This window comes from Zasmidium cellare (assembly GCF_010093935.1).
Source record: "Zasmidium cellare ATCC 36951 unplaced genomic scaffold M409scaffold_75, whole genome shotgun sequence".
Lineage (NCBI taxonomy): Eukaryota > Fungi > Ascomycota > Dothideomycetes > Mycosphaerellales > Mycosphaerellaceae > Zasmidium > Zasmidium cellare.
Genome location: NW_022987019.1, coordinates 36,426 through 51,020, shown reverse-complemented (window position 1 = coordinate 51,020; position 14,595 = coordinate 36,426). Strand labels below are relative to the sequence as shown.

Here is a 14,595-nt window from a genome sequence, read left to right as displayed (position 1 = left end):
CACCACCGTCTCCCCTCCGCTGCCAGCAGCACCGTTCGATCCGCCCGCGCTGCCCAGCCGCGTACCGCTCGTCTGGCGCCGTTGACAATCGTCCTGGCAGTGTTTCCGTCGTGTGTTTCTCGTACTTGCTACACCGACCGTCCGCTCCGAGCTTGCCCTGCAGCCCGGGATCTGAGTGACATTTCGACTTGACTAGCTGTGTCCACCAGCCTGGCGATTCGCCTGATCGAGCACTCCAGAAAGCAGTACCGCTACGTCCGGCGACATTCGATGAGCAGTTGCGACACGCAGCCACGACCTACCCTCCCCGCCTCCCCGCCTCCTCCACCGCCACCTGACTCGTCGTCCGCCCTGTAGAAGTGTATCCTTGTTTCGGCGTTTGTTGAAGAGCTTGGGAAGTGCATATTATTGTTATACATTCTGCATTGGAGCATGCAACCGGAAACAGTCAAGAAAGAGCCCGAGACCAACTCTCCGGGATCGAGTGTGAACGCTGCTTCCAACACACCGCAGACGAATGGTGTGTCGCCCAGCCACGACACCACCCACCGCTTCTCCGCATTCTCGCTAACAAGCATCTCTCACAGGTCGAGCGCAGTCGAACGGCAAACCCACCGCACCCCAGAATGGCACTGCAAATGGCCAATTTCCGGCGCCGAAGACGGACAAGCCTCGACCTCACGTCTGCACGACCTGCGGCCGATCCTTTGCGCGGCTAGAGCATCTCAAGCGACACGAACGATCACACACCAAAGAGAAGCCTTTCGAGTGTCCCGAGTGCACGCGATGCTTTGCGCGAAGAGACTTGCTGCTGCGGCATCAGCAGAAGCTGCACATGACCAATGCCACGACTCGTCCCCGACAGGGTAGACGAGAGAGTGCCAGCGGTGTTTCGAATGGCAATGGTAGAGTCCGCAAGAACTCAGTCGCCAATGCGAACATTGGTGGTGCGGCTGGAAACCTCGCACAGCAACGACCACGAGCCAACACAGTCAGCCACATTGACCTTGCCTCGCTTGGCTTGGTCGACAACAACCACCCACATCTGAACCGCATGAATGCGCTTGGCTTGGGAATGGCACACCCCATGAACGTCAATGGCCTTCCTGGGCCCGACAGCTTCGACTATCGAGGCATGTCAACCTCAGTTGGACATCATGGTAATGGCCATGGCCTGCCCAAGTTGGATACCCAGCACATTAATAACATGGACATGAGCAATTCCCTACGAACGGCGCCAGCTGGCAACTTTGGTGGCTTTGACATTGATCAGCTCTTCACACCACACACTACCATCAACCCAGCAGCTCTTCACTTTGGCGGAGCTGGCCAGATAGCTTCTACGAACATCCCATTCGGCTACGACATGAGCAGCAACCAGCAAGTCCCGACCGATGATGACTTTGGCTGGATGCGCAACTGGAACATGCAGATGGCGAATGGTAACGACAACGAGCAGGCCATTGACGAGTCATCGCCATCCCGCATTAGTAGCGGCGATAGCCCCGCCGACTTTTCTGAAAGCATGAGCAATAGCCAGGTCGGCATCGCCATGCCACAGAGCAGCTCACCATGGCAGCAGCAAGAGATGCAAGCACAGCAGATGATGACGACAGGTCCATTCCATATGGATGCCCTAGGTACAGGACTACCGAATCTTGAATCCATGAATGGCACTGTATCACCCACCAGCTTGCACGACCCAACCCAAACGGCCGATGCATACTTCCACCAGGCCATGGCGCAACAAAACGGCCATCCGCAACACCACCATTCGATGCCAGACATCATGCATGGCCAGAACGGAAGCACGTTTGGAAACCCGCTGTCCAACTTTGGATCAAATAGCCCTAGTATGTCCTCGTCGTCCATGACTGGTAGTGCCAGACAGAGCTCAGTGACATCGATGTCTACAGATTCCATCACTGACTCCACGCGGCAAGCTCTACTGAACAGCCTCAATCAACCCTCTGTCTATGGAACCAGCCACCGCAAGTTCTCGCAGCCGTCCGTCAGCTCTCCACTTTCCCCAGGAGCAGCTAAGGGTGCTGTGCAGCCTCAGGGGCCAAGCTTGCCTCCGACAGCTGATATCCGAAGATACATCGACGCATTCATCCAGTTTGCAGCCCCGCATCTGCCAGTGTGCCATGTCGCCACGTTGTCGTTCGATGTGATCGAGACCAATAGCGGTCCACGGGGAACACCACCATCGAGCAGTTCGGCACAGGGCGGCAACACCGGTGGCGCGAGATGCCTAATACTCGGTATGGCGGCCATTGGGGCTTTGTACGAGTATGACCACCCTGCTTCGAAAGATCTCTTCGAAGCCGCAAAGAAGATGATCCAGCTGTACCTCGAAGAGAGACGCAAGGCAGACATCTCTGCCGCAGCCAATGGAGCCAACGCTGGAAGCGAAACACCACTTTGGCTTGTGCAAGCAATGCTACTCACGGTCATCTACGGACATCACTGCGGTGATAGGATCGCTGCAGACATCGCAAGCAATCACATCGCGGCTCTTGTCAGTCTCGCTAGGTCTGCCGAGCTCGCCAAGCCTCCCGCCAGCCCGTCGGGCTCTGCAGATGGCATTCAACAGCAAAAGAATGGCGATGTCGATATGGCTGAGAATGGAGCTGTCAACGGGCACGGTGGAGATCTGCAAACTCAATGGCTGACGTGGAAGACCGCCGAAGAGCGCAAACGCTGCCTCTTTGCCATCTTCGTCATGTCCAGCTTGTTGACCACTGCGTACAACCAGACTCCGACGATCATGAACTCGGAGATTCTGCTAGATTTGCCATGCGCGGAGGAGCTCTGGGAAGCCCGCAGCGCAGAAGAGTGGGAGTCCCGGGGTGGAATGGCTGCAGCTGAAGCCAGCTCCATCTCGTTTGCGTCTGCATTGAGCACCCTTCTCACTGCCAATGAGCGACAAGGCAACAACTTCCCCCCGAGCATATACAACAGCAGCGGTGATTCTTCAGTGGCACATCAAAGTGGCGAGGAAGACATCAAGCCAAGCACCTATGGCTGTCTTGTCTTGATCAACGCCTTGCACAACTACATCTGGGAGACCAGAAGCAGACACCCACATCGACCTTGGACGCTTTATGAGACTGAACAGATGGTCCAGCATATCGAGCCAGCATTGAATGCTTGGCAATTAGCATGGAAGGCTCACCCGCACCATAAGTTAGAGCGACCAAATCCATTTGGTCTTGGCCCTCTGTCAGCTGACAGCATCCCTCTCCTGGATCTGGCTTTCGTGCGACTTTACGTCAATCTGGGTCGGAGTGCAGAAGCTTTCTGGCGCCGTGACTTCGACGGCATGGCTAATGCGCTGGCCGACTTCGAGGAGGACACTGAGAACCCAGACGGCCCCAAGATACGAAAGGGGTCGACAGGCGCTAATGGCTCTGCAAACAACACTCCAGCGCAGCGGAGACCATCGCAGCTACAGCATGGAGACCAGAACTGCTCGAGGCGAGAGAAGCACCTCCGCAAGGCTGCCTTCTACGCTGCCGACTCTCTCACCATCGCATGCAACTTCAACCTGACTTATGCCGATGCCACTGCACATGAGCTGCCCATCCAATCCGCCATCTGCTTTTTCGACTGCTGTCAAGTGCTTGCCGAGTGGTGTACGACGGTCCAAGAACGTGTGGGCAACTATCTTGGTGTTATTGGTCGCGATCACGTCGAATATTCACAAGTGCCGGCTATCATGCTGTTGACGGCGGAAGATGTGGAGTTGCTAGAGAAGATTAAGCAAATCTGCATCAACATGGAGGAGAAGCGATTGCACCAAGAAAGTCTTCTGGCCATGGACATGAACAACTTCAATCCTTCAACAGGCATGAATACTCTGGCGAATGGGGTTGATTTGAGCTCTTGTGGGCTTGGAAGCAAGGTGCTGAGAGTTACTGCCATGATGCTGGAGAAGGCGGTCATTTGGCCGAGTAAGTGCATACAGAAACCGGCACCCAAAAGTAGCTCACTAACATTTGTCACAGTCACCCACGTCATGGCAAAGGCCCTCGAAACCGAAGCCTCACACATGGACCGTCGCGCTGCAGCCTCCTGCACGCAGTAATTGAAGAACCACCTTCGTTTCGAACCGAACGACCGTTATGACCAGGCGCGGCGTCTTGCACATTCGAGATACTCCGACCGTTCTGCTATTCTTATTACCACGACAATACGAACCCGATTGTACAGACCTGTCTTTTTCACCCTGAAGTACCGTCCAAAACTTTTGTGCATATGACGATTTTACACACCACATACCAAAAGAAAAAGAGAAGAAGAAGAAGACGAAGAAGAGAAACCCAAAAGCAACAAAAGCCAGAGTCGATGCATTTTTCGTTCGCACGAGGGCGGTGATGCATTATTTTAATCTGTCGCTTCCATTCCAGCAATCATCATCATGAGCAGACGGCAATGGACAGCGCACAGAGATTTGTTGATGTTGATGTGAAGTTTTTTGAAATAGGGGAGGGACGGCTGGTGTTTTATGGTAGTGTTTATGGGAAGGATGGGAGGGATGGGTTGTTGGTTGGGATGGAGGCTTTGGGAAAACGGGAGAAAAAGTGAAGCTGTTGTTTCTTGTCGAACAGGGGCACAAACGAGCGAGAAAGCAGAAGTTGGTTGTGTATTCTAGGGGGGACTTGTTTTGTCACGTAGAGTTGGCAAAGGCTGTTTCTTAAGCCGGTTTGATGTCCTTCTCTCCTTTATCGTACCTTGCTGCTGGTGATGTAGAGGTTGATATCACGTGCCGTGCCATGACGCGATATTGCCGGGAAACGACGCCACGTGCGAGTCGTGTGTACAACAACCACCAACAACCAAACCCTCGGGCAACGACATACCGGCCAAGAATCAAACTCCATCCTACGCCCTCATCCGGCACGCCATCGTTACAAGAAAACGTGTCCGCCACGCCCGTCTGTACCTTATCTACGTTCGTCCCTTCCGCCGCCGCGGTACATCGACCAACGTCTAGAACCCCTCATTTCTCGAAACTCCACGCCCACGCTTTTACCTTACTCCTCACATTGGCACCCACGGCACACGGCACGTTACCGATGCGGGAGGTTTCCGGTGAGGAGTAACAGAGAAAACACCGAGCGTTCTGGTAGAACCCCACGGTCCAGACGACGATTCGGGCCTACTCGTTCGGCGAAACAGACGGGAAGGGGAGATATATTAGACTTTTTGTGTCGTGAGGAGGTGGTATTCTGGAAGTGGGGTTTGCGGTGAGGAGTTGGAATTGGAAAGAGGGGGAAAAGAGGAGTACACAGATATATAAGAAGCGTCCGGGACGGCTTGAATTTTGGAGAATGTGTCGCTTCCTGATCTACTCCGGCCAAAGCCCGATCCTCCTCTCGCACCTCATCACGAGTCCGACGCATAGCATCCTCACGCAGAGCTATGACTCCCGGTTGAGACTCGACCAGACGCGGCCGCATAATGGGGATGGGTTTGGGGTCGGGTATTACACCGCGCAGGCGAGTGGACGGCGAAGGAGGAAGAGGAGCGAGGAGGGAGAGCTTGCGGGAGAGGAGGGGGAGGATGTTGTGGACCTAGGCCCGGAGCCTTGCATATTTACGTCGACGATCCCGGCGTGGAATTGCAGGAATCTGGAGCGGTTGGCGAGCAAGACGGTGTCGCCGTTGGTGTTTGCGCATGTGAGGGCGAGTACCGAGGGGGCGTTGAGTGATAGCAATTGCCATCCTTTCTCGCGCGGGGCGTTGATGTGGATGCATAATGGCGGGATAGGAGGGTGGAAGTTGGGGGTTAAGAGGAGGCTTGTGACGGATATCAGTGATCGGTGGTTTGAGGGCGTGCAAGGGGCGACGGATAGCGAGTGGGCGTTCGCGCTGTTTCTGGACTCGCTGGAACAGGAAGGCGTGGATGCGGATGATGAGGTGAAGCAGCGGGATGGGTTTGGACATACGGTGCTGAGAAAGGCGATGCTCAGGACGATTGCGAGGATCAACGGGTTCATCAAAGCCTTGCCTGCGAGCGCGAGGGAGGGCAACGACGTGCGAAGTCTCCTAAACTTCGCCGTCACCGACGGCAAAAGCGTCGTCTGCACGCGCTACGTCTCCTCCAAAACCGACGACGCCGCCTCCCTCTTCTTCTCCTCCGGCACCAACTGGCGCCAACAACCCTCCCCGTTCGGCCCCGGCATCAAGCCCAAAATCGGCAAAGGCGAATACAAAATGGAGCGCATGGACAAAGGCGCCGATATCGTGCTCGTCGCCTCGGAACCGCTGACGTTCGAACGCGATAATTGGGTTACAGTGCCCACGAATAGTGTGTTGACGATCCATAATCAGAATGTGTTGATCCATCCGATTTTGGACGAGCATTATAATTTTGAGGCGAATTTTGTGAGGAGTGGGAGGTTTGCGGCGGATAAGGGGCAGACGGCGGGGGATGGGTTGGTTGGGGAGGCGGGGTTGAAGGGTGTGGTGGAGGGGATGGGGGCGTTGGCTGTTGCGGCTTGAGGTGGTTTTTGATTAAGGGTATGAGTGAGGTGAGGTGGAAGATAAGAGGAGTATTTTTGAGATTGGTTGAAAGTCTTGCTTTTCAGCGAGCGCGTTTTTGGCGTTGCGATCAGAGGTTTGGTGTTGGACTCGCTGGGCGAGAGAACGCTGCTCTGATCTCATACGGGTATTTTGTACTTTTATGGCTGTACATTAGAGCATCGAGCAATCATGCCACTGAGCTCTGCTGGACAGAGCGGACATCTCAAGCTGCCTTTCCATCGCATTGCCTCTTTCATAGGCTTTGTCCGAAGTCTTCATTCCCGGCCTTCAATTCGTCCAATTCGTAGTCATCCCGTCCTCACGACTGCTCCTTGTCGTAGAAAATCTCATGATAGTGATGCGTCGCATCAACAACAGCTTCGTACGCCGTGAAATCTGAACCATCCATAGTCAGCACATGTAAATTCGCGATGGTTTTGTTCTCCCCATGAGAAGGAAAATCTCCTACCAACAGCCCCCTCAGGCCCCATATCCGTACTCGCCATCACCTTCACACTCAAATCATTCTGCACTTTGCCGATGATCTCGAAGGCGTGGTGGAGTTGCCAGTGGGCGTCCTATGCAATACATATCAGTACCAACTTCACTCCACTCCCTGTTGTGCTTCTAGAGGTGGACTTACGCGATTCAGATGACAGGTTATCTGCCCATCGCTGTCGAGGGTTCCCGTTTCGCCGCGGATTTGGGCGACTTTTCCCAGGATGCGCACGGTGCGGTGCGAGAAGGCTTCGAGGTAGCGGGCGGTTATGCGGGGGGTTGCTTCGGACATGGTTGGGGTTTTTGGTTGGGGTTTTGTTTGGTGAGGCTGAAGTGAATTGAAGTGTTTGGATGGATGGATGGTGGTGGTGGCGTGGAGACGCGTAGAGGGGTTGCAGGACGCAATTGGGCTTGGCGGTGGGGGTGGGGCCGAGATTCTGTGGACTTCACTTCGTGGTCTCGACTTTTTGTGTTTCTGTCTTCGATGTCTTCGACATGTGGAGTCGCATTCCATTGGAACAGGCAGCAGTAATGACTCTTAGGAGACGGTAGTATTGACTTGTACGTCGTTACACACGAAGAGATGGCTTGTTACACAGACCCAGATTCCAATGGCTGGTGCCTCAGCCGGCATGTGTATACAAGGCGGCCGTACATCCTTAAGAGTCAATGGAAAACCTCAATATCAAAATCGGTTCTCCGGAGAAGTCAGCCACAATGTCCCTCGAGCCTTACCAACACGAGCCGCTCCCTGATTCCCGCAGATACATCCGCCTCGTCAAGATACACCCGGCATCTAACAAGGACCCTCTGACTATATCCGTCAAAGCTTACGAGAGAACTTCTGCCCCTGAATATACTGCATTGTCCTATACTTGGAGAGACAGGCGACTCACGAAGGGAATCTCCGCCAATGGAAGGCTTCTCCTCATCACCGAGAACTGCTGGTATGCTTTGGGTCAACTGCGTCTGAAGAATTTCGGCGAATACTGCTGGGTTGACACGATATGTATCAATCAGGCGGACAACGCGGAGAAGAGCGCACAGGTGGACCTCATGGGAGCCATCTACCAGAATGCGGCACTGTGTGCCATTGCTGTGGGCCGCCATGATCGCACTACCGGGGATTTGTTTCGACTAATGAAAGGCCTAGGCATCACACGAGATTCAACTACAACCAAAGCCAACCTAGCACAGCTCGATCACGAGACTCTGGAATCCCTGGCCCGTGGCCTCATAGCACTTGGCACGCATCCGTGTTGGAGTCATCTGTGGATAGTCCAAGAGTTCGCGCTCCCCTCGAACGTGGTTCTTCTTCGTGGCAGTAGCTCGGTTCCGTTCGATATCATCGCGGCTGTCAACAACGGCTTGCGAGAAATCTTGCGAGGCACTGCGGACCCAAAGTTCGTGACTGGAAACGATCATACCATGCTGGAATCTACCCCAATGTCGGCCACAATGCGACTTCGACGAATCATCCGAGGTTCACCAAAAGGTCTCCTCACTTTTGAAAAACTTCTTGATCTTCTCGGACCGAGGGATTGTGATGACATCCGCGATCGTATCTTTGGCATTCTTTCACTGGTGCAGAGGAGTGATGGCGTCGAGTCGCTCGCCGCAGACTACTCGCTTTCGAGGACGGAACTGGCTATCAAGACTCTGCGACTTTGTAGTGGTGCTCAGCTAGAGGTTGCGAGTCGGGTCGTGCGCTTGCTTGACATTGGGCGCGGTGACCGGGGAATGTTGAAAATACGGCAGCACCGTATGTTGAGCCATGACCATGTGCCAACCAGTCGTCCACTCTCAGTCGGACAACGAGCACGCTTCGGGACCACTGTACAAGCCTTTCGAATCACCGACCAAACGCCGCTCTTCCCGTGGTCCGACCGCTGGCGCTGCCTTATGTGCCCGTTGCAAGACAGTCCCACAGAGCGCACGACAAACAATTTCACCGCCTGGCTCAGGACTCGTCCAATCATGGTTCCGGCGGATTAAAATCCCACCCTCAACCCTCCCCGTCAACGACCCCACCGAGCACGGCTATCTCGATCGTTCAGCCTTGATCGTCCGCAAAATGGGACCTGCAACGCCTCAGTACGAGATCATTGGACACGCGCTCTTCTTCCCACTCAATGACTGCTCGTCGCTCTGCGCACATGGGTTGCAATCGGTGAGACGCCTGGAGTTCTGCGTGTACGTTGATGACGACGACCTTATGTTCTGGGTATGGCAGCAAGTACATTGGGGTTCGACACGCTGTGAAACTCCGCAGGCTCGCGAGCAGCAGATGGAGGTCTTTGCTACCGACTGTTGCCATTCCCCATTCTCTTCTTTCGCAGTGGTGTGGCCACGTCTTGGATATCAAGCAGTGGCTTTAGATCGTCGGCGTGGCAGCCAGTTTAGGGAGTCCAGATTAGAGGGAGTCTGTTGTTCTTACCTGCCTGGTTTCACTCAGTCTCGCAGCCAACACTCATGTCAACCAGGGGCACCGCGAGGCCTCTGACCGATCGATCAGGCTACTTCGTTCAGAAGAGCGAGAAAAACGAGGACACTAGGGAGCTTCGACGAAGGGTACATCGTACTTGACTAGGCAAATCTTGGTCCCTGTGCGCATCGCACAGCGGTGGACAAAGACGTGCCCTACGATCACCGATGTGTGAACCGATTCAGGCGTGAGGCGAAAGCAATGCGCAACGTTTCCCATTCAGCCACTGCTCTGGTGCAAAGCAGGTAATCCAAGACCATGTAAAAGTACAACATTCTCAAGCAAGCATTTCGAATCAACAGGGCGAGCCAGACTCGTCTGATTCTCCTGCATCCCGTCTCATCCTGTCGAGACATGTTCCTCGTCAAATCCACCGACAGTCTTGCCGTCATCTGTCCTGTCAATATCCAGATCACCAAAACCAAAAACAAGAACGCAAAAAGAATGCTGAAGAAATAGGGCGGGGGAATGGGGGCTTACTGTTGGGGAAAGTGTTTCAGAAGTTGAAGTCACCGCCGAACTTGCTGATGTCGCCCAATTCAGGGAAGAGATCATCAAGGCCGTGCGGCAGCTCACCGAATCCATCCGCGAACTGAGAGTAGTCGATGAAGCCGAAGCCGTTCTGCGCAGGATCAGTGTCTGGGAACTGCTGCTCAGAGCCATCGGGACCTGGAGTCGGAGCTGGGTCGAATGGCGGAGTGAAGTCAGCACTGCCAGTCGTCGACTCTGTGGAAAGCTGCTCTTGCTGAACAGCGAGCAAGCGCTCCTCAAGCTGAGAGATTGACAGGGGGCGGCGGGGTTGAGGTTGCTGAATTGGCAGTGAGAAGGGCGCGGGCTGCTGGGGAGCTGGTGGCAGAGTACCGAAAGGTACAGGCTGCTGAAGAGGCGCTTGTTGAATGCGCTGGTTCTTGCAGAAGCTGCAGCCGCATTTGGGGGATGCTGGGATGCTGTGCTCGAGGTGCATGTGGAGCATGGCATGCTCTGCTCCGGTCAGCTCAGCACCGCAATACTCGCACGACTGGATGTTGAAAGAAGCAGGCTGCATTGGCATGGCCATCGACGTAGGCTCAAGAGCAGGAGAAGCCTGCTGATCCGCAGCCTTGGGCCTCCTCCCTCTCTTCTTCGGCTGCGCCGCCGACGCAGGAACAGCACTCACAGGCCCAGTCGTCTTCACCGTCTTCCTCGGTCTCCGCTTATTGGGCACATCAGGCTCGATGCGATGCTGCTGGCGCATATGTCGGTACAACGAAGCAGGTCTCGCGAACGTAGCCTCACCGCCATGCTGCGCGCAGATGGCACAGACGTAGGGACGCTCGCCGGTGTGCTTCTCGCGGATGTGCTGCTCGACGTTGTGGCGGCAAGTGAACATCTGACCGCAGCCTTCCCAGGTGCAGGGGATGTTGTGCTTGGGCTTGCCCCAGTCTGCTGGTCGCGTGGAGGCTGTGGCGTTGGTGAAGACGTCGGGAATGGCGAGGCTGTTGTTTGGGCCTTGCGAGGCTGGGTTGGTGGGTGGTTGTTGGGTGTTGGGGTTGTTTGGGGTCTGGTTCTGCCCGGCAGCGCCAGAGTTGAAGCTCTGCAGGGCGAGAATCTGGTTTGGATCCATGGTTGGCTCCTAGCTCTCGGTCTTCTTGTTGTTCTGGACGAGTACGCTTGTGTCTTTCGATGTAAATCAGTGGGGGCTGCTGGTTTTTCGTGGTCTCCGTCTCCGTCTTCTTGCTTGGGTTCTCTGGAATAGGAAGGAGCCTGGCATCTTGGAGCGCCGGTCTATATGGGATGGAATGGTCCTAGATGAACAACACATTGTGATGGGGTGTTGCTGCTGGGTGTTTTGAACAAGGGCATTGTGTGAAGGGACAAAGAGGTTTGTGAAAGGTAAGTGAATGCCAAGTGCCTTGGGACAAAGAAGTTGTTGAGTTACTCGAGGTGACTCGCTGCGGACCAGATTCGTTGGCAGGCTACGAACGACTACTGGTCCAGCTCAAGTCGTAACGCCGTCTATGGAGACGGTTTCTGGCCCCAGCAGACGATGTACTTCATCTGGCCCCCTCTCTCGGCGAGCTCTTGCTTGAGGCGTTCTTGCAGGTCGTCCCATTCCTCTCGCCAGGCGTCTGGCATGGCTTGAAGGCGGTTAGCAAGGATCCCTCGATTCAACATGCCCTTGCACTTACCCTTCAAAACAGACAAGAAGTTTGGCACTCCGGCAACGGCGGTTCGCAAGCTTTTCACTCCAATGTCCTCGTCATCCTTGACGGCAGCGCCATATTTGACGAGCACATCCTTCTTCTCAACATTGATAAGGCCAGCCTTTTCCATCTCACTTGGCAGATCGGCAAAGATTCGAGACTTGCCGTAGCCGAGCTTGTTGTACAGCGTGTCCAACATCTCGATGTACTGGTTCTGGGCCTTGCCGTTGTTCACGAGAGGCTCAGTATCAACCTCGACCATCTGCAGCCAGCCTGCAGGAGCGAGGAGACCGGCAAAGCTGTTGACCACGCTGGATGTATTTTGCTCCGGCAGAGCAGCTGCCATGACTAGTTTCTGATGGATCACATCAAACGTGCGCGCCCATTCTTTTGGCCAGGACTCTTTGATTGACTGATCGAAGAACTGCGTGTTCTTTGGCGGAGGCTTGGGATACAGAGACTCGACCACATCTGTGCCGACATACTCGTGCTCAGCCGAAGATGCAGCTTGCAGGTCTTTCAACCAACGACCTGGTAGGTTCGTTAGCAGGACAGTCTTAACCACCCGTTGGAGTCCTCACCATTGGCACAACCTGAGTCCAAGACCTTGAGACCTGGCCGAGACAAGTCCACCGGAGCGAACAAAGGTTTGCCGCCCATGGCGTGGATGACTGTTTCGTGCTGGTCTTCAAGACGTACTTGCTCGGACACATTGTCGTCCAGAGTTTTGGTCTTGGTCATGAAGACCTCCATTGTTGCTGTTGTGGACATCTTGACGATACAGCCCCTGGCACAGAGTAGCGTAATGGGAAGAGGGTGAAAATGTAAGATCCGGCTCAACTACGAATGAAGTGATTGCAACAGCGCTTGACAGACAGCATCCGCCCGCAAGGCTCCTCGATACCTGCTTCGATTAGACGAATGGAGCTCATGGTCGGGACAATAGAAGAGCCGCTGGAACATGTGGCTCTACACCGGTTGGGCGACAAGTGAAACTCCATCTGGCCTCACACAAGTCTACAGAAAAGAGACCGTCCTAGCTGACGAAGTCCATAGCTCCTCGGAGATCAGCCGAACCATGGGCTATCATTCAGTCCAATTTTACAGCCTGACTCGAGCAGGCTCACCACGTGTACTGATCAATGGAGACACAATAGTCTGGCTTTGGTCAGTGCCGCCAAAGTCTTGACGGTCTGCCGTGTTACATGGTGATGGAAAGATGAATCGATTCGCAGACCGAGACTAAGTGAGCATTACTCCAACAGCGAAGTTCGCTCATAATTAAGCTCTCGTTCGTATTACCTAAGAGCGATGTACTGCCGCCCTGGGATTAGTGCACTACGGGCCGTTCTCGAGCGAAGGCTTTGCCTGAACGTCACTGCATCGTAACACTACCTTCATCCATCAACAAACGATTGACACAAGTCCGACAGAGGCGCACTGACGTATGCGATCTTCTCATCGCGCAAGTCTATCAGTACAAGTTCATACAAACATCGAATACACCCAAAACAATGAGTTTGAAGATGGGGAAAGACTAGAGCATGACCACGTGAACGCACGCTCGGGGAATGAACGTCAGGGGCGAAAATCCTTCAATCAGGCTACTGCAGAACAAGATCCTACGACGGTTGTGCCACGCCAACATCCGACACTAGCTTATAGTCTATGACGACGCTTCCTCATCACCAATATCAGTGTACTGGTACTTCATCCGAAATTCGATATGCTCGGCAACCGTCATCTTCTTATACTTCCCTTCCGGCATCTCGGCAGCCTTGCCCGTATGCTGCGGCTCCAGAACACCATCATGCCGAGCCGTCACAAAGTACGGCATGGAGAATCTCTTCGGTGTCACCTTGGAGCCATCCTTTGGCGGAGGAATGACCACTCGGTGCTTTGAACCTGGAAGATAGCCATTGGTCCAAGTGTCCATGTGGTCGCCAATAGTCAAGTACAACCGATCTTCGATGTCAGTCGTCGCTTTGAAGAAGGTTCCTGGGTTTTTCCGGTCTTCGATTTCCAGACCACTTGCCAGATCCTGGGCAAGCAGCGTGAAAGACGTGAAGTCTGTATGTGTTGGGCACCAAGTCAGAGACTCTCTGTCAATCATCGACTCGTTGATCGGAGGGTAGTGGATTGGACGAATGCCGTTCTGATGCCCTGTGTGGATGCTACGGTAGTAGTCTGTCGCGGCCTTGTCGATTTCCAAACCCTCGAGCAGGGCGTCCAGGACCAGCTTGCTCAGTGACTCGAACTCCCAAAAGAAGTCGAGCATGAAATTGCGAAACCCTGGAAGATCTTCATCCGGGATCCAGAGGTTGTAATGGACCTTCTCCTCCTCACTGCCGATGTCGTAGTGCTCCTGTTCGGAATCAGCATACATCTCTTGGCCTGAAACATATCTCTTACCTTGAAGTCAAGGGCTTTGCCGGAATCTTTGCTTAGCTCGCCGCTCATGGAAGCAAGCTCCTCTTCCGTGTAGATCAAACACTTCTCGGTGTTGAAGCCAGAGTATCCACGATGGGGCACCATACCCTTTGGATGTGGCGCCTTGTTCTTCACGTCGGTGGGCAAATTGAAGAACTTCTCCGACCACTTGAAGGCCTCTCGCAGACGCTCGACGGATATGCCATGGCCAACGATGCCACAGGCGCCATGGACATGCACGGCTTCCACGAATTCAATTGCTTTGGCCTTGCGAACCGCTGGGTCTTCACTCTGTACGATTGCAGAGAGATCAATCGTCGGAATTGTGCTGGTGGTCTCCGCAGAAGTCATTTTTGCGAGATCTTGGGGATTAGGGTCGGCTCATAGCCTGCTCCAGCATCCGGATCGCAAGATATACGGCAAGGCTGAGATTTTGGAAACTCCGAGCCAGGATCACTGCCGCAAGGAT

At 54.2% G+C, this 14,595-nt stretch overlaps 7 protein-coding genes across 7 annotated transcripts; 3 read left to right on the top strand and 4 right to left on the bottom strand.

The window, feature by feature from the left end:
- Positions 1-432: 432 nt before the first annotated feature.
- On the top strand, positions 433-4,090 carry M409DRAFT_71542 (uncharacterized protein; the record flags this gene model as incomplete). The annotated part of the gene is made up of 3 exons (XM_033819220.1): positions 433-522; positions 599-3,956; positions 4,011-4,090. 3 exons carry the CDS (start codon positions 433-435, stop codon positions 4,088-4,090), a joined length of 3,528 nt encoding a protein of 1,175 aa, XP_033659535.1.
- A 1,246-nt stretch (positions 4,091-5,336) lies between these two features.
- M409DRAFT_71541 (uncharacterized protein) lies at positions 5,337-6,509 on the top strand (the record flags this gene model as incomplete). Its single annotated transcript, XM_033819219.1, has 1 exon — positions 5,337-6,509. One exon carries the CDS (start codon positions 5,337-5,339, stop codon positions 6,507-6,509), a length of 1,173 nt encoding a protein of 390 aa, XP_033659534.1.
- Positions 6,510-6,849: 340 nt separating this feature from the next.
- Positions 6,850-7,320, bottom strand: M409DRAFT_71540 (uncharacterized protein; the record flags this gene model as incomplete). The annotated part of the gene is made up of 3 exons (XM_033819218.1): positions 6,850-6,926; positions 7,000-7,108; positions 7,174-7,320. The coding sequence occupies 3 exons, from the start codon at positions 7,318-7,320 to the stop codon at positions 6,850-6,852; spliced, it is 333 nt and encodes a 110-aa protein (XP_033659533.1).
- Positions 7,321-7,745: 425 nt separating this feature from the next.
- On the top strand, positions 7,746-9,023 carry M409DRAFT_30868 (uncharacterized protein; the record flags this gene model as incomplete). The annotated part of the gene is made up of 1 exon (XM_033810107.1): positions 7,746-9,023. The coding sequence occupies one exon, from the start codon at positions 7,746-7,748 to the stop codon at positions 9,021-9,023; it is 1,278 nt and encodes a 425-aa protein (XP_033659532.1).
- Positions 9,024-10,009: 986 nt separating this feature from the next.
- Positions 10,010-11,116, bottom strand: M409DRAFT_30867 (uncharacterized protein; the record flags this gene model as incomplete). Its single annotated transcript, XM_033810106.1, has 1 exon — positions 10,010-11,116. The coding sequence occupies one exon, from the start codon at positions 11,114-11,116 to the stop codon at positions 10,010-10,012; it is 1,107 nt and encodes a 368-aa protein (XP_033659531.1).
- Positions 11,117-11,508: 392 nt separating this feature from the next.
- Positions 11,509-12,467, bottom strand: M409DRAFT_30866 (uncharacterized protein; the record flags this gene model as incomplete). Its single annotated transcript, XM_033810105.1, has 3 exons — positions 11,509-11,630; positions 11,682-12,227; positions 12,278-12,467. The coding sequence occupies 3 exons, from the start codon at positions 12,465-12,467 to the stop codon at positions 11,509-11,511; spliced, it is 858 nt and encodes a 285-aa protein (XP_033659530.1).
- An 895-nt stretch (positions 12,468-13,362) lies between these two features.
- Positions 13,363-14,477, bottom strand: M409DRAFT_71539 (uncharacterized protein; the record flags this gene model as incomplete). The annotated part of the gene is made up of 2 exons (XM_033819217.1): positions 13,363-14,061; positions 14,109-14,477. The coding sequence occupies 2 exons, from the start codon at positions 14,475-14,477 to the stop codon at positions 13,363-13,365; spliced, it is 1,068 nt and encodes a 355-aa protein (XP_033659529.1).
- Positions 14,478-14,595: the final 118 nt, after the last annotated feature.